The 25,561-nt window shown below is 41.1% G+C and overlaps 1 protein-coding gene across 3 annotated transcripts; it reads left to right on the top strand.

Annotated features, from left to right (window-relative positions):
- The first annotated feature begins 3,079 nt into the window (after positions 1 to 3,079).
- On the top strand, positions 3,080 to 24,405 carry LOC135477584 (uncharacterized). 3 transcript variants are annotated; one of them, XR_010445215.1, is made up of 15 exons: positions 3,080 to 3,513; positions 4,527 to 4,674; positions 8,730 to 8,866; positions 9,444 to 9,579; positions 10,172 to 10,267; positions 12,055 to 12,185; positions 12,972 to 13,063; positions 13,515 to 13,599; positions 15,181 to 15,252; positions 16,554 to 16,655; positions 17,600 to 17,689; positions 18,683 to 18,841; positions 19,808 to 19,903; positions 21,638 to 22,028; positions 23,097 to 24,405. XR_010445215.1 is itself a non-coding variant. In XM_064757740.1 (14 exons), the coding sequence occupies exons 1-14, from the start codon at positions 3,187 to 3,189 to the stop codon at positions 21,827 to 21,829; spliced, it is 1,863 nt and encodes a 620-aa protein (XP_064613810.1). In that variant the 5' UTR covers positions 3,080 to 3,186; the 3' UTR covers positions 21,830 to 24,405. The 3 variants fall into 3 exon arrangements, 2 of the variants coding, with proteins under 2 accessions (XP_064613810.1, XP_064613811.1); XM_064757740.1 differs by having other exon boundaries at positions 21,638 to 24,405; XM_064757741.1 differs by lacking the exon at positions 17,600 to 17,689 and having other exon boundaries at positions 21,638 to 24,405.
- Positions 24,406 to 25,561: the final 1,156 nt, after the last annotated feature.

The following is a 25,561-nucleotide window of genomic DNA, read 5'->3' as shown; positions in this document are numbered from 1 at the left end:
GACAATGACGACAATTATGAACCGTCCAGACAATGACCACGATTATGAACCGTCAGGACAGTGGCGACAATTATGAACCGTCCAGACAATTACCACAATGATGAACCGTCCAGACATTGACCACAATTATGAACCGTCTGGACAATGTCAGCAATTATGAACCGTTCAGACAAAGATCAAAATTATAAACCGTCCGGACAATGACCACAATTATAAATTAGTCTGGTTTGAAAACTGCCTAACGTTTAAAATTTTATATGTATGTTACCCAAAAAACTAGCTTGCCTGCCATGCTGACAACTTACAAATGATATACACCTGTATAGGAAAGAACATTTTTGAGCAAAAGGCATCTGTACTATAGATGGAGGTATTAAATATAGTTAGCACGTATCTCTTTGTACACACTACCCGTCTGGAAAACCACAGGGAATGTATTCTGTTTTACTTGTGTAAAGCTGTGTAAATACCCTACAATTATTCTGGGCTTCATCCATGGGCTAGGCCATGTGTCATTCGTAATTACACGCCGACGCTGTTGACGCTAATGGCGGTTTTCGCGTAACTGAGATGCATGTGTGACCTGTCATATACCAATTACATTAACAAGGTAGATAAGAACGGCAAATTTCAGTTCAAACCCTCTCATCCGATGTATATGAAATGTACCTATATAACCCTGATGAAATCAATCTAACAAGAGAACTGCAGGACTACGTAACAGTGGTGTGACGAACGTGAAATTAGTTTGGGTTGAAAACTGCCTATTGTCACAGCTATCTGAAAACCATTAATTAATGCCACGATGGCCTGACCTAACCAAGGTGACAACGGTGCGACTGACGTGACTATAGTACTAATAACGTGATAATGGTGTGACTAACGTGACTATAGTACTACTAACTTGATAATGGTGTGACTAACTTGAAAACTGCCTATTGTCACAGCCATCTGAAAACCATAAATTAATGCCACAATGGCCTGACTAACCAAAGTGACAACGGTGCGAATAACATGACTATAGTACTACTAACGTGATAATGGTGTGACTAACGTGACTTTAGTACTACTAACGTGACAATGATGTGACTAATATGACTTCTGATCACTGAGGACACAGCTGCCTGACTAACTTGACAACGGTCTCACTACCGTAACGTATTTTACTTTACAGGTTTGTGAAGGCTGTTATTTGACTAAGTGTTTAAAGAAGTTATCTAAAAGCTTCATTATTTTGGAAGAAGTCAAGATATTCAAATGGTTCGGCTGAGAAGGGCTGAAGATATTCACACTTTTCAGCTGAGAATGGCTATTTAAAGATATTCAAACAGTTCAGCCGGAAATTGGCTGAGGAACAGAACAGGCCTGATTATTTACCCAAGATAAAGATTGACCTCTTGTGATTAGCCGTTCTGAGTGCTTCCGTCACAGCTGTACCGAGACAGACAAAATGACCCGGATGTTTCCCACTAGCTGCAGGCAGTTGAGTTTTATTTTTCACGAGAATACGGATGCGGATGTCGACAGGCAGTGATATATGTGTGTGAGTAGATACTATTTTCATCACACGGAATCTGGTGTGGCTGAGGAATAGTTTCTCTCTCTCAGGGAAATCAAGACGACCATGTTATAACTGGTACACGTACCGGTAACAAAAAGCGGGTGTGCGTATGTATGTATTTAGGAAGGTATGCTTGAGTTTTTACGTCATATTTCATATTTTATCAATCTTATGACACCGCCGACAAATCGGGCCAACCATACTTCTTTCCTTGATCTAACCTCATTGTGGTACTGTTAAGCCTTTTGGCATAAACCGACACTGGTATGACCCAGGCCCGCCGACTTCTAGGCGGACGCACTTAGGCCACCGGATGTAAACTGTATCCAAAGATAACTTTATTAACTTTAGATATTAGATATGCATACTTGAATAAACTGCACTGAAATGTTTGAATTATAAGGGTTCTTTGCGCTCACCTGATGTTAACTCTGCATTTAATGATGGAATAGCTCGATTACATATATAGTGAATAAACATTACGCTCACAAAAAGGATCTGTTCATGTGAACAGAAAGCCTGTTATCTGAACGATGTTAGAATGTATTCTGTTATTGAAACAGATTATTCTGTTAAATAAAACACGTGTGTTCTATTAATTCCATATAAAGATTCTAAACTAACATGATATTATGTTTAATATGACACAGTATTATGTTATAACAGCAGAATACATTCTAGCATCACCCAGACAACAGACTTTCTGTTAAAAATTTAACAGATTGATTTTTTGAATGTAGGGCCTACTCTACTAGGCCTCACAAAACTTTTTTCAAGCGCTGAAAATATGATTATGAAATTTTTTATTGCAAACAACTGGTATCTCACATTATTAGTGTGGTCCATGTATCACACATAGAAATGAAAAAGCAAAACACAAAAGCGTAAATAAAAGCATAAAGAAATGTAGTTTATAAAATGGTTTTAAAGCGGCAATTTTTTTGTTGGGCAATTAATGCAAGACACCTGATTTTCGGCTTTCCTGTATATTAGACAAGCGCGATATCTATCCCAGATGGTGCGTTCCATATTTCAGTTCCTAAGTTCTGTCAACGCGATGTACATACGCTGTTCTTTATTAAAAGTAGACAGAAAAAGCTAAACACTGAAAAGGCAAACGAGCACACATGTTGTCAGATCCATCAATACGTATCAATCAATATAGTTCTAATATGTATCACGATTGTGGTATCGTCAGATGAAAAAATATTCCGGAATGAAAATCGATGCAGATAATTATATACCCGGATGATTAACTGTGTCTTTTCAGAACCTGCTATACTAAAGACGTGGTGATTAATAGGTGACCCGGTTCGGTGCAAGGATAGTCTAATGGGTAAGCTAAACTGCATAACGAACCTGTGTGAGATGAATTATCAATGAGACAGCAACCCACGACAGTTAAGCACGAGCAGTGTTACGTCACAGCCGATCACGTCACAGCCTTTCAAGTCAAGGATTGGTCAAAGAGTACAGGAAGTACAAGCCGACATCAAAGGCCCTGTATATATATATATATATATATATATATATGCTCATGTACGTGACTGTATAAACACAACGATAATAGTAAGTATCGTTGAAACAACTTCTTCAGTGATTAGTAGAGTGGTAAACGGGTGACTATGGGCAATAAAGTGAGCAAGCATCCTCCGCGCGCCAAAATAATCAAGAAAAGCCGGTATGGAGCTGTGAACCCCCCACCTGACGAGCCTGAGGTTGACTCGGAATCTGATATGGACGACATTTTTGTCTTGGACGATACTGACGGCTCTGAGATCCGAGTCCTTCCGGAAGTTATCCAGGCGGCCCGGTCCCGTCTGAGCACGATGTTGACGGAAGAAGATAAAGAAGCCATGGCAGTGGACCATACCAAGTACACATATCCTTTCGAGAACTTGGTTTTTGAAGGCGGGGGAAACAAGGGTATGGCGTACTGTGGAGCGCTCAAGGTAAAATATCGCTTCCTTGTTGTAAAATGATAATGTTAACATTATATGGTTTGTTTTTTGTTTCAGTTTCATTTTGCTTTCGGTAAATGTAATTTGGTACCAAGTACAATCTGTCTCAGGAACCAGTCACAAATGTGGTCGCTGTGAGCTCATGCTGGCTTCCTCTCCAGTCGTACGTGCCAGCAAAACGCGGATGGTCGTGGGTTTGTTAGCTTTCCTCTCATCATATAAAATGCTGGCCGCAGCCGTAAAAGTGAAATATTTTACGGCGTAAAACATGCACCAATCAAATAATGACATAAATAGAAAGTACAGTGTGATTAGGCTACGCAAGTAAATTCCATGCAATAGACATACCACAGCGAAACTTTAATTTCCTTCGTGAAAAAAAATCATTTTCTTTGTGAAAGCAATATTTTTAGGTAAAACATTTTTTCTGGAAAAAAAAAGAGATTTACAAACTCAGCTCATAAACCACAACAGCAAGTATACTATTTGTAGGAAAAGAAGAATCCAGCTGAATCTGTATGGCACTGATAAGCCTCCTTTAATAAACTATAGTAGTTATAATTAATATGCCTTGCGGCTCGTCATTTGTCAGTTATGTTAATAAGGTGTAGTTCGGAATGAGGTATACATTTTAATCCACAATGTAAACAGTGTTCATAGTTTTGTGTGTTTTTAAGGAACGAATATTTTGGTGTTTCGACGACAAAATGACGGATTACATGCAGCGTTATTCAGACCGGTTAGTTTTCCTCATTTTCATTTTCATATTCACTTGTCATACAGGTCCAACAGCCGTGTGTTGCAATGTGCGAGGCTTCAGTAAACTGAGTAGGGAATATGAATTTATATTTGCCATATGTTTTTTTGAGTTTGACCAACTTTTTGCCATGTCGGAAAACGGACTTTCGGAGACGAAAACCTTACTGAACTCAGGAAGTTTCTTTGCCCGGGTAAGATAACTCATAATCTGATATATTTAATTAACGTATAATGTCCGTTTTCAGGAAATGGAGGAGATAGGCATGCTAAGCCAAATCAAGCGTTTTGCCGGAACCTCTGCTGGAGCCATGACGGCCGCCTTGCTGGCTGTAGGGTACACGCCAGACGACATCAGGGAGTTTGTCGGCATGGATATGAGGAGGATATTCCTAGGTAAGGACGCCCCATAGCCCATTGCGCCCCCCCCCCCCCCCCTCACTCGAAGCCCTCCCACTGAGACTACCACAATGTTCAGTCTTCTCTCTATCTCTAACTGATACTCATCCAAGGATCGTTTCAGTCCACAGATCACAGCTGTTACTTCAGTCTTCTCCCTAACTTACTCTATCTGATACTGATCTACGGATCGTTTCTGTTCACAGATCACAGCTGTGGCTACCTCGGTCTTCTCCCTAACTTACTTTATCTGATACTGATTCACGGATGGTTTCTGTCCACAGATCACAGCTGTGGTTACCTCAGTCTTCTCCCTAACTTATTCTATCTGATACTCATCCACCGATCGTTTCTGTTCACATATCACAGCTGTTACTTCAGTCTTCTCCCTAACTTAGTCTAGGTAATACCCATCCACAGATCGTCTCTGTCCACAGATCACAGCTGTTACTTCAGTCTTCTTCCTAACTTACTCTTGGTGATACCCATCCACGGATTGTTTCTGTTCACATATTACGGCTGTTACTTCAGTCTTCTTCCTAACTTACTCTTGGTGATACCCATCCACGGATTGTTTCTGTTCACATATCACGGCTGTTACTTCAGTCTTCTTCCTAACTTACTCTTGGTGATGCCCATTCACGGATTGTTTCTGTTCACATATCCCGGCTGTTACTTCAGTCTTCTTCCTAACTTACTCTTGGTGATACCCATCCACGGATTGTTTCTGTTCACATATCACGGCTGTTACTTCAGTCTTCTTCCTAACTTACTTTTGGTGATACCCATCCACGGATTGTTTCTGTCCACATATCACGGCTGTTACTTCAGTCGTCTTCCTAACTTACTCTAGGTAATACCCATCCACGGATCGTTTTTGTTCACAGATCACAGCTGTTACTTCAGTTTTCTCCCTAACTTACTCTAGCTGCTACTGATCCACGGATCGTTTTTGTTCACAGATCACAGCTGTGGTTACCTCAGTCTTCTCCCTAACTTGCTTTATCTGATACTCATCCACGGATCGTTTCTGTCCATAGATCACAGCTGTGGTTACCTCAGTCTTCGCCCTAACTTACTCTAGCTGCTACTGATCCACGGATCGTTTCTGTTCACAGATCACAGCTGTGGTTACCTCAGTCTTCTCCCTAACTTATTCTATCTGATACTGATCCACGGATCGTTTCTGTCCACAAATCACAGCCGTGGTTACCTCAGTCTTCTCCCTAACTTATTCTATCTGATACTCATCCAAGGATCGTTTCTGTCCACAAATCACAGCCGTGGTTACCTCAGTCTTCTCCCTAACTTATTCTATCTGATACTCATCCACGGATCGTTTCTGTTCACATATCACGGCTGTTACTTCAGTCTTCTCCCTAACTTACTCTAGGTAATACCCATCCACAGATCGTTTCTGTCCACAGATCACAGCTGTTACTTCAGTCTTCTCCCTAACTTACTCTAGCTGCTACTGATCCACGGATCGTTTCTGTTCACAGGTCACAGCTGTGGTTACCTCAGTCTTCTTCCTAACTTACTCTAGGTAATACCGATCCACGGATCGTTTCTGTCCACATATCACAGATGTGGTTACCGAAGTCGTCTCCCTAACTTATTCTTGGTGATTCCCATCCACGGATCGTTTCTGTTCACAGATCACAGCTGTTACTTCAGTCTTCTCCCTAACTTACTCTTGGTGATACCCATCCACGGATTGTTTCTGTCCACAGATCACAGCTGTGGTTACCGCAGTCTTCTCCCTAACTTACTCTTGGTGATACCCATCCACGGATCGTTTCTGTTCACATATCACAGCCGTGTCTACCTCAGTCTTCTCCCTAACTTACTTTATCTGATACTCATCCACGGATCGTTTCTGTCCATAGATCACAGCTGTGGCTACCTCGGTCTTCTTTCTAACTTACTCTAGCTGCTACTGATTCACGGATCGTTTCTGTCCATAGACCACAGCTGTGGTTACCTCAGTCTTCTCCCTAACTTACTTTATCTGATACTCATCCACGGATCGTTTCTGTTCACAGATCACAGCTGTGGCTACCTCGGTCTTCTCCCTAACTTACTTTATCTGATACTCATCCACGGATCGTTTCTGTTCACATATCACGGCTGTGGTTACCTCAGTCTTCTCCCTAACTTATTCTATCTGATACTGATCCACGGATCGTTTCTGTCCACAGATCACAGCTGTTACTTCAGTCTTCTTCCTAACTTACTCTAGGTAATACCCATCCACGGATTGTTTCTGTCCACAGATCACAGCTGTTACTTCAGTCTTCTCCCTAACTTATTCTATCTGATACTCATCCACGGATCGTTTCTGTCCACATATCACGGCTGTTACTTCAGTCTTCTCCCTAACTTACTCTAGGTAATACCCATCCACAGATCGTTTCTGTCCACAGATCACAGCTGTTACTTCAGTCTTCTCCCTAACTTACTCTTGGTGATACCCATCCACGGATTGTTTCTGTTCACATATCACGGCTGTTACTTCAGTCTTCTCCCTAACTTACTCTAGGTAATACCCATCCACGGATTGTTTCTGTCCACATATCACAGATGTGGTTACCGCAGTCTTCTCCCTAACTTACTCTTGGTGATTCCCATCCACGGATCGTTTCTGTTCAAAGATCACAGCTGTTACTTCAGTCTTCTCCCTAACTTACTCTTGGTGATACCCATCCACAGATCGTTTCTGTCCACAGATCACAGCTGTTACTTCAGTCTTCTCCCTAACTTACTTTATCTGATACTGATCCACGGATCGTTTCAGTCCATAGATCACAGCTGTGGTTACCTCAGTCTTCTCCCTAACTTACTTTATCTGATACTGATCCACGGATCGTTTCTGTCCACAGATCACAGCTGTGGTTACCGCAGTCTTCTCCCTAACTTACTCTTGGTGATACCCATCCACGGATCGTTTCTGTTCACATATCACAGCCGTGTCTACCTCGGTCTTCTCCCTAACTTACTTTATCTGATACTCATCCACGGATCGTTTCTGTCCATAAATCACAGCTGTGGCTACCTCGGTCTTCTTTCTAACTTACTCTAGCTGCTACTGATTCACGGATCGTTTCTGTCCATAGATCACAGCAGTGGCTACCTCAGTCTTCTCCCTAACTTACTTTATCTGATACTCATCCACGGATCGTTTCTGTCCATAGATCACAGCTGTGGCTACCTCGGTCTTCTTTCTAACTTACTTTATCTGATACTCATCCACGGATCGTTTCTGTCCATAGATCACAGCTGTGGCTACCTCGGTCTTCTCCCTAACTTACTTTATCTGATACTCATCCACGGATCGTTTCTGTCCATAGATCACAGCTGTGGCTACCTCGGTCTTCTTTCTAACTTACTCTAGCTGCTACTGATTCACGGATCGTTTCTGTCCATAGATCACAGCTGTGGCTACCTCGGTCTTCTCCCTAACTTACTTTATCTGATACTCATCCACGGATCGTTTCTGTCCATAGCTCACAGCTGTGGCTACCTCGGTCTTCTTTCTAACTTACTCTATCTGATACTCATCCACGGATCGTTTCTGTCCACGGATCACAGCTGTGGCTACCTCGGTCTTCTTTCTAACTTACTCTAGCTGCTACTGATTCACGGATCGTTTCTGTCCATAGATCACAGCTGTGGTTACCTCAGTCTTCTCCCTAACTTATTCTATCTGATACTGATCCACGGATCGTTTCTGTCCACAGATCACAGCTGTGGTTACCTCAGTCTTCTCCCTAACTTACTCTAGGTAATACCCATCCACGGATTGTTTCTGTCCAAAGATCACAGCTGTGGTTACCTCAGTCTTCTCCCTAACTTACTCTAGGTAATACCCATCCACGGATTGTTTCTGTCCACAGATCACAGCTGTGGCTACCTCGGTCTTCTTTCTAACTTACTCTAGCTGCTACTGATTCACGGATCGTTTCTGTCCATAGATCACAGCTGTGGTTACCTCGGTCTTCTCCCTAACTTACTTTATCTGATACTCATCCACGGATCGTTTCTGTCCACAGATCACAGCTGTGGTTACCTCAGTCTTCTCCCTAACTTACTCTTGACGTATGGGTGGAATCCTGGAAAGAGAGTGTTTCGCTGGTTCGGTGACAGGATGCACGAAGCTACTCAAAACAGGGATATCACCTTCAGAGAAGTAAACTATTTTTCGTTCAAACCGCTCACCGTTGGTTACATTGTAAGACCGTAAAAGGCATACCACATATACCTATCTTGCTCTAAGGATTATGTAAAATATATTTGGTTGGTGTTATTTATCTAAATGTTCTAGTTTTCTTTAGCTGCCATCATGCTAACTCAGTTAGTATCACAACCACCACTATCATCATCAGTTAATATCAATCATCAGTTAATATCAATCATCAGTTAACATCAGTTAATATCAATCATCAGTTAATATCAATCATCACCGTCAGTCAGTATCATACAAACTTTTATCATTATGCTGTTAGGGTTTGGGGTATGCGGTAACCTTGCATCACTAGGTTCAGCTATCTCAGTTCACGGTAAATCTTTCTTCGTTCTTGAATATCATCAACTCGACCGGCTAAGGTTATTGATTTAACACAGTTTTCCGGCAATGCGATGGCAGCAATAACGTGGTCTATACTTTGTATTATACAACGACATAATACGACGTAGATAGAGTATAGTTAGAACATCGCGTTTACCAGTTGTTGTTTTTTTGTTTGTTTTTTTTTTTGCGTATTTAGTTATACCAAGAATTTGGTAAAGAACTCTGCGTGGCAGTGACAAATCTGAACCAGATGTCCACGACGTACTGTCATGTGAAGACTACTCCCGACATGCCTGTGGCAGTGGCAGTGCGCATGTCCATGGCCATACCTGGTAATTATAAACCGCAAGCTCATATCTTGCCATTCTTGCTTGTATGTATTATCGGTCAAGTTAATTAATATAAGGTAGTACATGGTATTATTTAAGCCAGCAACCGTTTGATATGCTCCCAAAGTCCACGCATTCAGTCAACTCTGTTATTTATACTGAACCAGCGATCTAGTTTTGGACAAGAACTTGAACTCTTCAATGAAAAAAGCTTCAAATGGTACACGAACTGACGTATTGTCATAAACGTCGCCCAAAGGCTGTTACGTGCCCGAATTCTTTCCTAGTTTTTTTTTCTGCAGGTTACCGAAAAGTGCATAAGGCTTACTATCACCGAGTCTACGGTCCATGTTTGTCATATGTGCAGCTTTTTTACTAATACAACTCGACTTGTGCCATCTCCATAATTTTGTCGCGACAGTCTCGTTGTATAAGACGTCAGTCCTATAGGTCGATTGTGGAGATAGTGTAGCATCACTGAAACGATATGGCGAAGACTCTACACACGACACTTGGCGCTGCTGAAACACAGCGTGAGGCTAGGGGTAAAACAGTGACTAACCATTAAAATGAATGTGTATTTTCTTCGCCACAGGTATGTTCTCGGCTACGAAGTACACGGTGTTCGGACACACCGACATCTTTGTTGACGGCGGGGTCCTGTGTAACTATCCAGTCCATTGTTTTGATGGTAAGCATCTAAGCCTTTGTGATATATTAAGGGTATGGATTTATTCAGCCTTCGTTTTTAGAATAGAGAAAACCAGAGCAGCGACGACAATGTCAAAAACGCTGTCACACGCTGCCGGTGAAATACAGCCTCTTGTCATTTTGCCTCAGTTAGAGTTTCATTCTAACTTTTTCTTATTTATTTGGTTTCATTGATTGTTTAACGATGTGCTCAAGAATGTTTCCCTTATACGACGGTAACCATGAGGAAACCTGGCAGATCCATTCAGGACCATCCGCAGGTTTTTGTCCTAACTGTTTATGTAAACAACAAGTGTATCATGTATACCATTAGTGTAATCTATACCGTGTAAATTTAAGATATGTCTGCTGACAAGCTTTGATTCAGCTAGGCTACGTCTTTTTGACGCAACCAGTCCGCATAGCACAGTTGGTAGAGCCTCCGCTTCGAGAGCGGTAGATCCAGGGTCAGTCCTGGGTCGAGTCACACCTTGTCGTTCAGCACGAAGGGGATAGTGCAACGACTGGTTGACCCGTATCAGTATAATGGCTCTGGCTTACTTACCTTCGGTAACGCGCCTCAGTGAAGCAGTAGATAAAAGAGCGTTGGAAATCCGCCTGCAACAAGGAGGCACATTTCATGCACTCTAAGGATTCCTTCGTCGCCATATGGCTGGAAAATTGTTAAGTACGACGTTAAACCCCAGGCACTCGCTCAATGCGCTTTTGTAACCTATACACCGGTCACCGCTACCACTTGATAAGCTTGAAGGTTTGAGCCGACATGTGCGACGCACGAAGTCTTGTTTAGGCTTAGCCTCACCACTGGTGTCCTCGCGCGGAACTATTTAATCAATATAATTGAGAATCAAGTTGTACCTACTTTACATGAAGAGAATGCATGTCCATAAAGTATTAAACCCCTATTAGAAACAAAGGTTGAGACAGAACTTCTGTGTTTTTTTCTGCCATCATTTCTGCCCCTTCATCGTGACCCCGTGCGGTAACATCGCCGTTGTTCAAGATTTCGTTACAAAATGTGTTAGTGATGGCAGTGATGTAGAGGGAACGTATCTGTATAGAGCAGCGCATCCGCAGTGAGGGATATAGGGCGCCCTGCTGTTAAACCTACATCGCCCTGAATAAGAACTAAAACAGAATTTTATCAGCGAATCTTGATTACTTGATTTGAGTTATACTGAACAGCCGCGTCCATTGTGTTTGTAAACGTGTCAGCGTGTTTTACGCAAGTACCCTTGGACGTGTCAACTGGTAGCTATGTATGAATTCACATATAATCTATGACCCGCAACTGCATGGGCTCCAAATATTGGGCATATTTAATTTCTATCAACTCTGTTTCCGGTGACTGCAGCCGCTTGTCTTTGAAAAACAATGAGTATAGATCATAGATCTAGAACCTCTTCAGCAATCAGTGACGACATAGGCCTAAATATCGAGAGAATGGCGCCAAAATGGCGGCTCCAAACAAAAAATTTTATATTGCCCACATGCAGTTTTTTGTTTTGTCAAATAAGGACAGTGACAGCGAGGATATACAGTTGCTTTTGGTCAGGTTAATATTCCTTTGTATATTCAATCGCCGGCGACTGTTCCCAGGCGGAGTAAATTTGGTCCCATTAATTACACTGCCCTCCATCGGCGTTCAGAGAAAGTAGCTCATTCAGTGGTTGAGGACAATACTCTGGGAATGTCGGATAGCACGCCTACATTGGTATAGGTTGTTTGTTGTTGTTGTTCAGCCAATGTTTCTTTGTTTCACCTCAGGCTGGTGGTTATCTATGGACCCCCAGGACAGCTTCCTCCACAAACTCCAGCCCCTGTCGGAAATATTACAGAAGTATGAGAGGAGAAACCGTTTTGGGAAATGGAACGAAAAGACTTTAGGGTTCCTCCTGGTGAGTGTTTTTAATTTGATTTGATTAAATTCACAGAAAACAGGATCCTTGGATCTCGGATTATTAAACATTTGATGCAAACATTAACAATGACTGGAAAAATAAAGATCTTTAGAATAGATTCTTGAAGGCAAACAGTTATACATATAGATGAAATAAAATTTCCCGGGTGATGTAAAATGTGTTTTATTTTCCAAAAATGTGAATTCACAGAATGGTTGTTCTGGTAGATTTAATTAGAGCCCATGTTCTGTAAAATGAAGTGACCATCTTGTCAGTAATGTGATTCTGTATCACACGCTGTATCAGTCTGTCTGTCGGTCTGTACATCTGTCTGTCTATCGGTCTGTACATCTGTCTGTCTGTCTGTCGGTCTGTACATCTGTCTGTCTGTCGGTCTGTACATCTGTCTGTCTGTCAGTCTGTACATCTGTCTATCTGTCTTTCTGTACATCTGTCTGTCTGTCGGTCTGTACATCTGTCTGCTTCTACTGTTATCTGGAATAACTTCTTTAAATATTATCTAACATAATTTCACATAATTTTTTATGCATGTTTAAATTGTAACACACATGAGATGACGTTTATTAATCAACCTGACCGGAACTTAAGTTTTGCATTTTTAATGCATTCCAAGATTCATATTGCTTCGTAGGCCTTATAATACTTGAAAGATTGTTCGATTTTTTTAAACTTCTGATCATGTCTGAAATAAACGTTTGCATATTTAGTGATTTCCTTGCTAGCGATTAACCGTTGACTTTTTGCTTATGTACATGTGCACAGTACTCCGACAATGAGCAGGAAATGTACCGGACAGCCTTAGAGGCCCGGCGAGGTGCCGAATTACCTAAATACCCCAACACCAAGATGGCAAGGTACGAGACTGCAAAAACCAAGGGGTTATTGTTTCAGCAATACAGTCACGCGATCGATGTCCGAAATAAATTCATAGAATTGTTGAATTTGAGATAACTTGGACTCGCAGATTACGCTCGGAGTCGCTCATGGGCTTGTTGACCGATTAGCTCTAAAATTAAAAATGTCTGTGGAGAAAAATCGTTACTTAAGAACTGAACTAATTATAGTCTAGGACATTTATATTCCGCTTCTGGTCTTTGCAGTGTGGCTTTAAATCATAGAGTTTTTCAAAATGCGAAATGCGGTCGGTTTTTCCTGGGCTAGCTTTGCCTGGATTCAACTGGTCTTAAATCTGTGCACTGTCATATAAACGAAATCGTCTTGAGCACGGCGGTAAACCTCTATAGGTCAGTAAATAAATAAACTAATCATTCGGTTATGATTAATGTATGGTTGTAATTCGGACAGGAAATACATCCAAACAGTCCAAAAGGAAGAAAGGACGGCTAGACAGCACAATAGGGTATCGAAAGCAGTGGATGCGTTCTTAAAAGTGAGTTTTCTTCTTCTGCTTACTTCATTTTGAAAAACTTGTTTTTTAATTATTCTTTTGTGAAAATAACAAGCAAATAATGTGATAAGAAAACACATTGAGTAACTGAGAAGCAGTACCATATTGATACAGCAGTCAACAAAGGTGTGGCAGCGCGTCGTGTGTATGTGTAGGGTGGGTGTCGGGACTCAGTGTAAAGTCTACGTGACTCAGTGTGACTGCATTCAACGTATGAGGAAACATGAAGGCCATTGTATGTGTGTATCGTGAAGGGTGGTTGTCGTGACTCAATGTAAAGTTTACGTGACTCAGCGTGACTGCATTCAACGTATGAGGAAACATGAAGGCCATTGTATGTGTGTATCGTGAAGGGTGGGTGTCGTGACTCAATGTAAAGTTTACGTGACTCAGCGTGACTGCATTCAACGTATGAGGAAAACATGAAGGTCTTTGTATGTGTGTACCGTGAAGGGTGGGTGTCGTGACTCAGTGTAAAGTCTGCGTAACTCAGTGTGACTGCATTCAACGTATGAGGAAACATGAAGGCCATTGTATGTGTGTATCGTGAAGGGTGGGTGTCGTGACTGAATGTAAAGTTTACGTGACTCAGCGTGACTGCATTCAACGTATGAGGAAACATGAAGGTCTTTGTATGTGTGTGTCGTGAAGGGTGGGTGTCGTGACTCAGGGTAAAGTTTACGTGACTCAGTGTGACGGCATTCAACGTATGAGGAAACATGAAGGTCATTTTGTGCTTGTATCGTGAAAAGGGGATATATACCATCCTCATTATGAGTGAGTATCGTGTAGTGCGAAAATAGGTGTAAGTGCAGTCTGTTTTTTTTTAGGAAAAAACCAGACTCTTTTTTGATTGCATATGGTGTAGTGAGAAAACTTAAGATCTTACCTACTGTGACTGCATTCACATCGTGTAACTGGAAAATGTGAGACTTATTGTGTACATATTCCTTGTACTGGGAAAATACAAGACTATTTGTGACTCTCTCCCGTGAAGTGGAGAAATACAGGTGCGAGATTTACAGTGACTGCATATAATATTTATTTATTTATTTATTTGATTGGTGTTTTACGCCGTACTCAAGAATATTTCACTTATACGACGGCGGCCAGCATTATGGTATGTGGAAACGGGGCACAGCCCGGGGGAAACCCACGACCATCCGCAGGTTGCTGCAAGACCTTTCCACGTACGGCCGGAGAGGAAGCCAGCATGAGCTGGACTTGAACTAACAGCGATTGCATTGGTGAGAGGCTCCTGGGTCTTTACGCTGCGCTAGCGCGCTAACCAACTGAGACACGGAGGTCCCGACTGCATATAATATAGTGGAGGAAATACGAGACTGACTCTGACTATTTATTATGAAACGGAAGATTCGACACCAAGTATTGCAATATTTTGAATGTGTTTATTTGTTTTAAATTCACAAAGGAAAGAAAGCGGAAACTAAGACGAATGTGTACGTATTTAAACCAAGAGGCTTTAATTTGTGATTGGTGTGTCTGAGGGCCATCTTTATGCTGTCTTATTTACCTCTTTGTGTAAATTGTTTCCTGCCTTAGGTACTAAAAGACCACGATGTGGACAACAGCAGTACCATCAGTGAAGAGGAGCTGGACAAAGCTTTGAAAGATGTAAGTAAGATGTGAATTTATCTCGAGGTCATGCCCCGAGAAATACAACAAATGACTTTACAGGGCCCACTGTGGCCTAGTATTTAACTTGTCAGTGCAGTCAACTGAGTCAGTAGCCTCTCGCCAATGCGGTAGCTGTGAGTTCAAGTCCGGCTCGTGCGGGATTCCTCTCGGGGCGAAAGTGGGAAGATTTGCCAGCATTCTGCGGATGGCCCTGGATTTGTCCCGGGCTATTCTTGGTTTCCTGCCGGTTATACGCCGTTGTATACATGAAATTGTCTTGAGTACGGAGCAACACACCAATTAAATAAATAAATAACATGTTTACCTTGTTTATTTCGGAAGATCGAGAAAATCTAGGGCACCGCCTTGTTATCAGTTTTAATCCATGAGATGTGAGCTACTTCTAAAATTCGAGAACGGAGCTGTTCCCAGTGACGTCTGGCGATCCCTGTTTTGCCTTTTAGCCATATTTAGCGTAGTGACTCGTCATTGTGTTACCGGTTTCTCTGACATTGCGTATCCCATAAACTCGTACAAAATCAGGATTAGAAGTATATTTACAGTTACTAAGCACGTCAGAACAAGGTGGCTGTGACCGTTTTCACCCCTATGTCGAAATAAGTAACAAGTTATAAGTTAAGTTATGTGTTATCCTTTCTTTTAGTTAGCGCGCTAGCGCAGCGTAATGACCCAGGAGTCTCTCACCAATGCGGTCGCTGTGGGTTCAAGTCGAGCTCATGCTGGCTTCCTCTCCGGCCTTACGTGGGAAGGTCTTTCAGCAACCTGCGGATGGTCGTGGGTTTCCTCCGGGCTGTGCCCGGTTTCCACCCACCATAATGCTGGCCGCCGTCGTGTAAGTGAAATATTCTTGAGTACGGCGTAAAACACCAATCAAATAAATAAATAAATCTTTTCTTTTAAGATTTGCGGATTATTTCCAAAGACTAGGACACCAGACATGACACCGAATTCACAGTTCTCTGCTTTACACAGTTTTCATTTATGAACAAATTTTTTTTTAAACAATTCTACGATTAGTTTTCCTGACTCTTTCCTTGGCCTTAGGTGTCGTTATGCATATACTTCTGTTCTGTTCAAAAGTATACTTCAACGTATAATATAACAACTCCATATCACTCTGATGAGATTGTGACTTGTTCCAGGGTGCTAAAGTTTTATGGTCTAAATGTCAGGCTGATCTTATCCTGTTGTCACGGTTATCATTAACCAGGTATAAGGAGGGAATTGTGTATGCTCAAGGTGTTCTCGATGAAACGTAATTCTTCTTTGTTCAACAGGAGGCGTTTTCAGAAACAGACTACAAGATTCTGTTTGGCCGTGAAGTGACGACCAAAGAAGCATTTGCCAAAATCATAGGAGAGGACAAGTCCAAAGATCAGGTATGTAGCACTCGGCTAGTATAGATATACCTTATTTTGCAAGGCGTTTCATTTTCAGTGGATTCCAGTTTGAAATTATTAGCACTAAACCAAAGAATGAGCACCTTAGTATAGCCATACCCAATGAATAACGCCTGTTTGGTATTAAACACGAATATCCCATGATGTTAACAGACGAAAAAGTTTTAAGTTTAAAATTTTAAAACAAATCTTGCTATATACGAAACTGATGAATGATCATTTCATTCCGTGAGCTGGTCGTTTCTGATCATTCTGTCGTTTCTGAACAGCTGGGCTATTGCAGCCTTGTTACTATTCATGTGTTTCTGAACAGCTGGGCTATTGCAGCCTTGTTACTATTCATGTGTTTCTGTACAGCTGGGCTATTGCAGCCTTGTTACTATTCATGTGTTTCTGAACAGCTGGGCTATTGCAGCCTTGTTACTATTCATGTGTTTCTGAACAGCTGGGCTATTGCAGCCTTGTTACTATTCATGTGTTTCTGAACAGCTGGGCTATTGCAGCCTTGTTACTATTCATGTGTTTCTGAACAGCTGGGCTATTGCAGCCTTGTTACTATTCATGTGTTTCTGTTTCTGTTGGAAATATCGTAAAGTTTTATACGCATTATCCCCAGTTATATTCACATGTGCCTTTAATTCCTAGTTTATGTCAGACAGTTATACCTTTGTGTGAATTATGTAAGATAATTGTTGTGACTTGGGGTGATTCATGGCGGTAGAACGAAACTTTATGCTGTGTAACTTGTGTGGACTATATGCCCACTGCCTTTGACTCCTGTGTAGTGATTTATGTATCCCAGACGAAGATAGCAATATTTTTATAGGCCATGTGGAAAGTTGAGATCAGATGACAGAGTACGGTAAGCTTTAACCAAGTCAGTAATAATGTATCTTCATTTCAATAATTTGCTTCCATCAAAGGAAAAAAAGAATATCTTTTTGAGACTATTTGGGAAGAAACCAAAACCTGCTATTCACAAAAGATACCGTCGTCTTGGAACCGAGGAGGAGGTAACTCTTCCCACTCTCCACTGAGTGGTCGAATCTCTGGGTGTGGTTTCACCATTCTATCTATCCTCTCACTGTTGTTGTTGTTGCACTACCGGTTAAAAAGAAGGGCGCTGTTGACCACCTCTTGTCATCAAGAACTTGTGATCAGTGGAAGCCCGAGCGTTAGTGGATGATGTAATGTGGCCCGATAAAATGAGACATGCATTCAACGCTTTGAGAAATCTCATCGCAACATCAGAAATCAGAATTCCTATTCTTAGTGATTATAATCGCGGCGTTCTGCTCTTTGGAAAATGTAGAAGTAAGCGCATAGATCTGTCAAACACTTTCTAAGACGCATGGCAACTTTCGCGCCACTCGTAATGTCAATGCAGCACGCTCGAGGTCATGATTTCTACATCTGGGTTGTTCCGGTCACTCGTCAGAATAGGCCTACCTCTCTTGGCAATCTTTGCTCTCTTTCAAGCACGTGGCATGAACTTCTCATATGCACGGAAGGTTTGGTGGCTAGGAAGATCGCCATTGACTTTCTTCATGTGCAGCAATTTGATTTCCCTGTGTTTTATTGTGAAAATTTGTGAAAATAGTGAAAATTCATTGTTTTGCATTGGCGCAAAATTTACATCAGTAAGGATAATGTTGAAAGTGTTGTGAAATCTTGAGGTGTAGATATCAGTTTACCAGAAGCTACGTCTAATTATGTGCAATCTGGTAACATCGAGAATGGGAACTGTAAAATTCTCAATAAATCATCTGACACGATTAGAAATATCGTTATAAACTTTAGTTACCACATTTTTTGAAGGCAGCTTCTGGCTTCAGTTTTCCATTCCCTTGCCAACAGTGATAGGAGTGATCAGGTTTTGATGAGAAAGGTTACAGCAAAACACTGATTTGTATCATACCGCAGCAAAAAATAGTTTCTCCTACATGGCCCCGTGGCCTTCTTCTGTAATTGTCAGTTAAATCACCGACTCGTCTTTTTTCTAACAGATATCGTATCAGGACATCGTGACCTTCCTTGAGACACATGGTATCAATCTGCATGCGCGTTTCCTTGGATACAGGAGACGTGACGTCACCGACTTACCCAGTTTTCTGGATTCTTTGCAAGCCTCTCTCGTTACAAACGTGAAAAGAATATACATGGAAGTGAGTTTGAATATTTGTTATTTCATGTGTTTTGGGCAATGTACCTTGGTGGACTTAAAATCAACACACGTCAGATTTGCATCGTGAAATATGTTTTCAGAGATTGATCTTTATCATGTTGACAAGTTTAAGAGTATTTCCATACTTGAAATGAAAACTTTAGAAAATGTTCCTTAGAGTTGTATATTGTTTATAGCTTTATAAATGGATCAGCCTAGAATTTATTTCCATACTTAAAATAAAAACTTGAGCAAAAGTTGCTTCGAGGCGTGTGATGCTTGTAGTTTTATAAATGGCTTTTAGATTAAATCAGCCATGAAACATAGCTTTTCGTTGGCCTAATGGTTAAAACGTCCGCCTAGAAGTCGGGAGACGGCGGGATCAAACCTAGGTGTGGTCATACTAAAGACTTGGTACTTGCTGCTGTCTCGTTGGGTCCTCAAAACTAAGAGGTGAGAGACAAGGAAGTAGGACCAGTTGGCCTGGTGTCAGTATAAAATGACTGGGTGGGGTGTCATGTCTGGGGTCTTCGTCATTGAATATCCCTGCCACAAGAGGGCACAGTATAGGTACGCACACCTAATAACTCCTCGTCGTCATGTGACCAAATATACTTATACTTACATACCAAGCATTACAACGATTATGATATTGTTTTCCCATTCCCATATTTACAGCGCAGATGTTTGTTATTGTATGTTGCCATTGGTTTCATAACGCTATTTACACTAACTCAGATTTACATATGTTCTTTACATTCGTTTCTTCATAACCCAGTCGCACGTGGGAAGATCTGCCAGCAACCTGTGGAAGGTCGTGGTTTTCCCCCGGGGTCTGCACGGTTTCCTTCCACCATAATGCTGGCCGCTGTCGTATGAGCGAAATATTTTTGAGTACGTCGTAAAACACCAATCAAATCAAATCAAATCAAATCAAATCCGTAACCAATTTGCTGTTCTCTTTCAGGAGAGAGACGTTGACAGAACGGTGGGTATAAATACGGGGTATTTACAGACGACAGACTTCACACTGGAGGACGCCGACAAAAGCTACTTGGTCGAGGTAAAAGATATTATAGGTGGCGTCTCATCAATCGCAATCAACATCACTGAACTTTTTAAACAAAATTCTGTTTCAGCCATTTTGCTATGGGGTGTGTAATTCGCTAGTATATAAGTATTTACATGAACAGTTAAAAATAACTGACAAGAGGCTGTATTTCACGGGTAAGGTGCTCTGGGTTTACTTCCTGTGCTGTACGTCTATCACACTGTCGTCGCTGCTCTGGGTTTACTTTCTGTGCTGTACGTCTATCACACTGTCGTCGCTGCTCTGGGTTTACTTTCTGTGCTGTACGTCTATCACACTGTCGTCGCTGCTCTGGGTTTACTTTCTGTGCTGTACGTCTATCACACTGTCGTCGCTGCTCTGGGTTTACTTTCTGTGCTGTACGTCTATCACACTGTCGTCGCTGCTCTGGGTTTACTTTCTGTGCTGTACGTCTATCACACTGTCGTCGCTGCTCTGGGTTTACTTTCTGTGCTGTACGTCTATCACACTGTCGTCGCTGCTCTGGGTTTACATTCTGTGCTGTACGTCTATCACACTGTCGTCACTGCTCTGGGTTTACTTTCTGTGCTGTACGTCTTTAATTATATTACAAAGATGACTCATATCGTGTCTCCAAGGAACAAACAAAGTCATGCAGCTCAAATTCCATGCTTTTGATGAAAAATAATTCTTGGCTGTTAACGTGTTTTTTGATGTCTGTTATACCCCATCGACAGTCGGATTTATGTCGCCCTATATTAGCCGAGCAGATATCAGATCGTATTTTCCTGGGTTGGGAGTTTTGTGTGAAGTGGTGGCGTTCTGAGAAGATGGTATTGAATGCATTTATAACGAAGACCACCGCTAGGAGCTATGCCTTTTGCTTTGGTGACATATCATAACACTCTGTCATCATATTTAGCCCGCACGTGCTGGTCAGTCTCTATGAGGTTTTCAGCTTACAATATTGTGGGAGAGCACCGCTGGACGGCTATTGACAGAAGAGCGTGCTGGAATATTTTATATATATTTTAAATAATATAAACTGCACACTGAAAAAAATGTTTCCTGTTTAAACACTGTTAAAGTTTAAGAACACTTTATTGTGTTTATTCTTCAAAACATCATGTTAGCATCTAAATATGTTTACGTAGTAATGTGGTGGATATTTTCAACAAACACAAATAGGCCAGTAAACATGTTTTTGATTATATTATTAAGGTGTAAAAGCCGAAAGTAGAAATGTTTCCTGTAGTACTGTATTGAAAATATCCTCAACATTATAAATATTTGGAGTGTTTACTATAATAAACACATCTCTCTAATTGCTACACATATTTTGGTGTGAATTACCACTAGGACGCATTTATAAACTGTAACAGAAATGTGTTTAAAAAGCTAGCACTTATTTTTGGTGTGTTTTACTCGAATTTGACTTTGTCGATGTCGTGATCGGACTCGTGTGTTACTCATCCTGCCAATCTCTGATATCCTCTGATGTTCGCCACTAATATGCAAAGCCTTACCACACCGAACACACTGAAGTGTTTCCGAAAATTGTATTTTCTGGAAGTTACATATATATTGTTGTAATGATCAGAGTGAATCCAAACGATTTTAGTGAAACCTGAGAGGCCTGTATCCAGTTGACTGAAGCGAAGCCCAAATTTGTTGGAAAACATTTCCAAAAGCATGGAAAATATAACTGGAAAAGCGATTATCCTATTTGTATTTTGTTCCTTACAGCAAGGACGTCGATCATTGGTGTGCTTTTTGAAGTACTACGTGGTAAAAAACAAACCACCTCTGAAAAGTCCGAATGTCACAGCAGACATGGAGAAAACAAACTCGCTGAAAGCTCAGAGCGTCATACCAGAAGAGACGCGGCCCGAACAGCTGAAAAATCAGCCTGTTACTCCAGAAGAGGCAAAGGGTTAAAAGATCCTTACACCAGAGGATATACTTGTGTCTAATGCGCTGACAGTTGAGGGCATTGTTCGAGATGTGACCAAAACTAACAGTATTTCTCTTGGCAGCTGCATGGTATCAACCTGAGGGTTTTTCGTTCAGATCATGACCTGGATATTAACCCCTAATTCTTATGGGGTTCTGTGAGAAAAGATAAAGGAAAATCCAAGTAAGTGTTGCCATGTTAGCGTTTTGATAAATAAATAAGAACAACTGGGTAGCAAGCACACAGCAGTGCAAGCCTGATACATATCTTCAGTTAGAACAAAAGGTGTTACGAGATTGTTGTTATTTAATAAGAAAGGGAAATGTTATGTAGCTATGATGAAACAAAGGAAGTAGATGAAATGATCATGATGAAACAAAGGAAGTAGATGAAATGGCGATGGTGAAACAAAGGAAGTAGATGAAATGGTCATTATGAAACAAAGGAAGTAGATGAAATGGTCATTATGAAACAAAGGAAGTAGATGAAATGGTCATGATGAAGCAAAGGTAGTAGATGAAATTGCCGTTGTGATATCCAGCTACAGAGGTTTCGCTTTAGTCAGAAAGATTAGATTGACTTATCTTGCTTGGTGCTTTACTTACATGGGAATTATAGTACAGGTGTGGAACTTTATCCCGCTTTTCACTGAACAACAACCGTCATGTGGGATACAGATGCATTCTCGAATCCTGCAGACGACGTCAAATGTGTTTGCTGAGTAGTGTACAGAATAATCCTAGGTTGGGATGGGATGGTGAAATGTATTTTTATATTGCTGTTGTAAACCACGAATGTATCTAAATGCATGCAGGCATAGCTATTTCACTGCCAATGTTGACATCACCTGTACTGAACATGTGTTCATTATGATGTACTTTTCCTTACATTTTGCTGCAGGGTATAGCTTCCTATGTCGGCAAGAATATTTACTGTATAACTTACTGAACTTAACCTTGAACCAATGATAAGGCTGTGATACATGTATTAACCCCTGCATCTGCCCCTGTGTACCAGCATCCATGTAAGACCTTTTGTAAATGTTGCGGCGGCCATGTTTTCCTTCGCCAACCCTGTTAGTCATGTGACTAGACTTGTAAGGTATTTTAGCCATCTTCTGACATTTTACTCTGTTGCAATGCTCTTGTTTATGCTCAACAACATAATGTAATCTTGGTTGTTATTGTCTGAGCATATTTCCTTGTATTTCAAGAAGATAAAGCTAGGTACTATTGGTGTAACTTTGCGCAGGAATACTATTTTTGGAAGTGCGGTTCTTCAGATTCTCCCGCCTGTACGACGTCCAGTCCGCTGTTGCAGGAAGTGAACCCTGAACCACCAAGTATTATTAGTATACAGACTTCATCTGGACGAGTGGTGCGAAAGCCAGCACGCTTTCAGGACTATGTGTCTCAGTGTCAATTTTATGTCAATAATGTCAAAAATATGTCAATTTTTTAATGTTTGGCTATCAAATCTGAATTTGCTGCCAGTTGTGTTTGCCCTGGACAATCCTGTGTTAAAGTTAAATTCAACTTTCATATATATGATACAGGTTAATCATTCTTTTCAGCAGTTCCCACATGCGTTCGATTTAGTGACGTAAACTTCCTGAACTTTTGAGTTAAGAATTCCTCTAATAATTATTGGTCTTGAAAGTTATGCTTGCTTTTAAAATTGCTTATTAACTGCACTTGTGTTGAAAAGGGGATGTGACGTAATTGGTCTAAAGTCCGTTTCCAGTAAGTATAGATTTACATACTCCCGTACAGGGATTGTACGTTCTGATGTTATCCTCAGTAAACAGCTGTTTCGTTCGCTCAAACAGAAGTTCATTCTTGTTCGATTATTCAACTCCCATACGATCTAAAATGACGAAACAACTACGCAGTTCTGTGGCTATGGATTGATGTACTTTTGAGTGGAAATGTGAAGCTAATCAAAAGGTACAACCCTATGTTATCAGAGTACATTGATCCTAGTATAGAAAGACCCTTTGCACCACAGGAATATCCACCCGGTGTCTTTTCATATTCCTAGAATTTGTCATTGTTTATATAAGCAGTTCTTGCTTTGCCAAGTTCGTCACGATTGCACCAGACGTGGATTGGTGGACCGCTGTCACGTGATTTGACTTGCTTGCCTATAAATACTGGCTTCCTCCAGGGCTCTGCCCGCTTTCCACCCACCATAATGGTGGCCGTCGTCGTATAAGTGAAATATTCTTGAGTACGACGTAAAACACCAATCAAATGAATAAATAAATATAAATACTGGCTGAGATGTGTATTTGACAGATAGAATCAGAATGGCTTCCCATTAACATCTCGGGATAACAACAATAAAGGTGCTTACATTGTATATGCCATATTGGATTTTACCTGGGCTATATACAATATACCTATATACATAGGTCTTCTGCAGGATAAATTCGTTAGATGGTCGCTCAGTGGCAGGATAAGCAAATATATGGTGTCAGCATGCCTAGCTCATGATGAGGATTACTGACACCGTATCTTTGCATATCCTATCACTGAGTAACTATGTAACTAATAAAATACCGATGTGATAGAATATATTGTTATTTGTGTGTAATTGTTGTCTATTCTGTGTCTTCATTGGTAATGTATTTTTTGATTTGCTTATTTATTCATTCAATTGTTTCTCGATGCCATACTGAAGAATTTTTAACTTTTGTGATGGCGCTCAGTTTTACGAGAGCCCGGCGTAAACTACCGACATTTGGCTTGTTAAAGATCAACTTTCCCACATGTGACATAGGGTCTGCAGTTTCTCAGACAAGCGGACATCATCGACCGTTAGACTGCTCTATCTGTCAAACTACCGTTTTTTGTCGCCGGCAAGGCTCAGCAAATCTTGAAAAATGGGGGAATTTACAAACTTGGAAACGCCCAAGGCTGCACCTTTAGGGGTGTTTTCCGCTACACCATGAACAAGCACCACAAAATATAAACTACTAATTGTTTTTCGTGTTTGTGTCGCGGTGTACGCTGCTAAAGTTCGGTAAGGACACGTGCATTCCAGGCTACTTGCCGTCAACGGCAAATGACAACCTCTGTAAACTGAGACACCATTTAAAAGCATTCTTTGCTGTGCAGAGGTGGTGACTTTCACAGGGAGGAGCAGCGTATCCTATATTACACATTAACATTTATATATTTATTTTATTATTTGATTGTAATTCGTTGCACGCAAGAAATTTTCATGCACACTTAGGCATGATGACCATCAACCTGTGGTAAGGCACTAACTGACTTTCTCACGTGTACATTCATTTTTCACATTGGTGGAAGATGTGTTGTCTTTAACGAATGAAAAACTGCACAAGACGCGGAAAAACTTCGGCAATATGAGTCGACTGTGGTCGGAGATCACAAAATTAGGCAAAGCTGAAGGCTGCAGGAAAACATGCTTGCGAAAATATGATGCATCATTTCGGAACTCAGTCTATACTTTATCCTAATCATTACCACGTATGGACTTGCTAAACAATTGTTTGTTTTGTAAAATCAGTCAAAGGCGCTATTAAGCCAAAAATGTACGTGCAGATTTTAAGGAATTCAGCGACAGTGTCGGACAGAAATGTGACAGGACCTACAATGCGTCATATTCACTGGTCATTGTGCAGGACCCAGTGGCCCCTCACTAATCCAGCTCGTGCTGGCTTCCTCTGAAGTCGTACATGGGAAGGTCTA

This window comes from Liolophura sinensis, chromosome 11 (assembly GCF_032854445.1).
Source record: "Liolophura sinensis isolate JHLJ2023 chromosome 11, CUHK_Ljap_v2, whole genome shotgun sequence".
NCBI classification, from domain to species: domain Eukaryota; kingdom Metazoa; phylum Mollusca; class Polyplacophora; order Chitonida; family Chitonidae; genus Liolophura; species Liolophura sinensis.
This window is presented reverse-complemented; position numbering and strand designations above follow the sequence as displayed.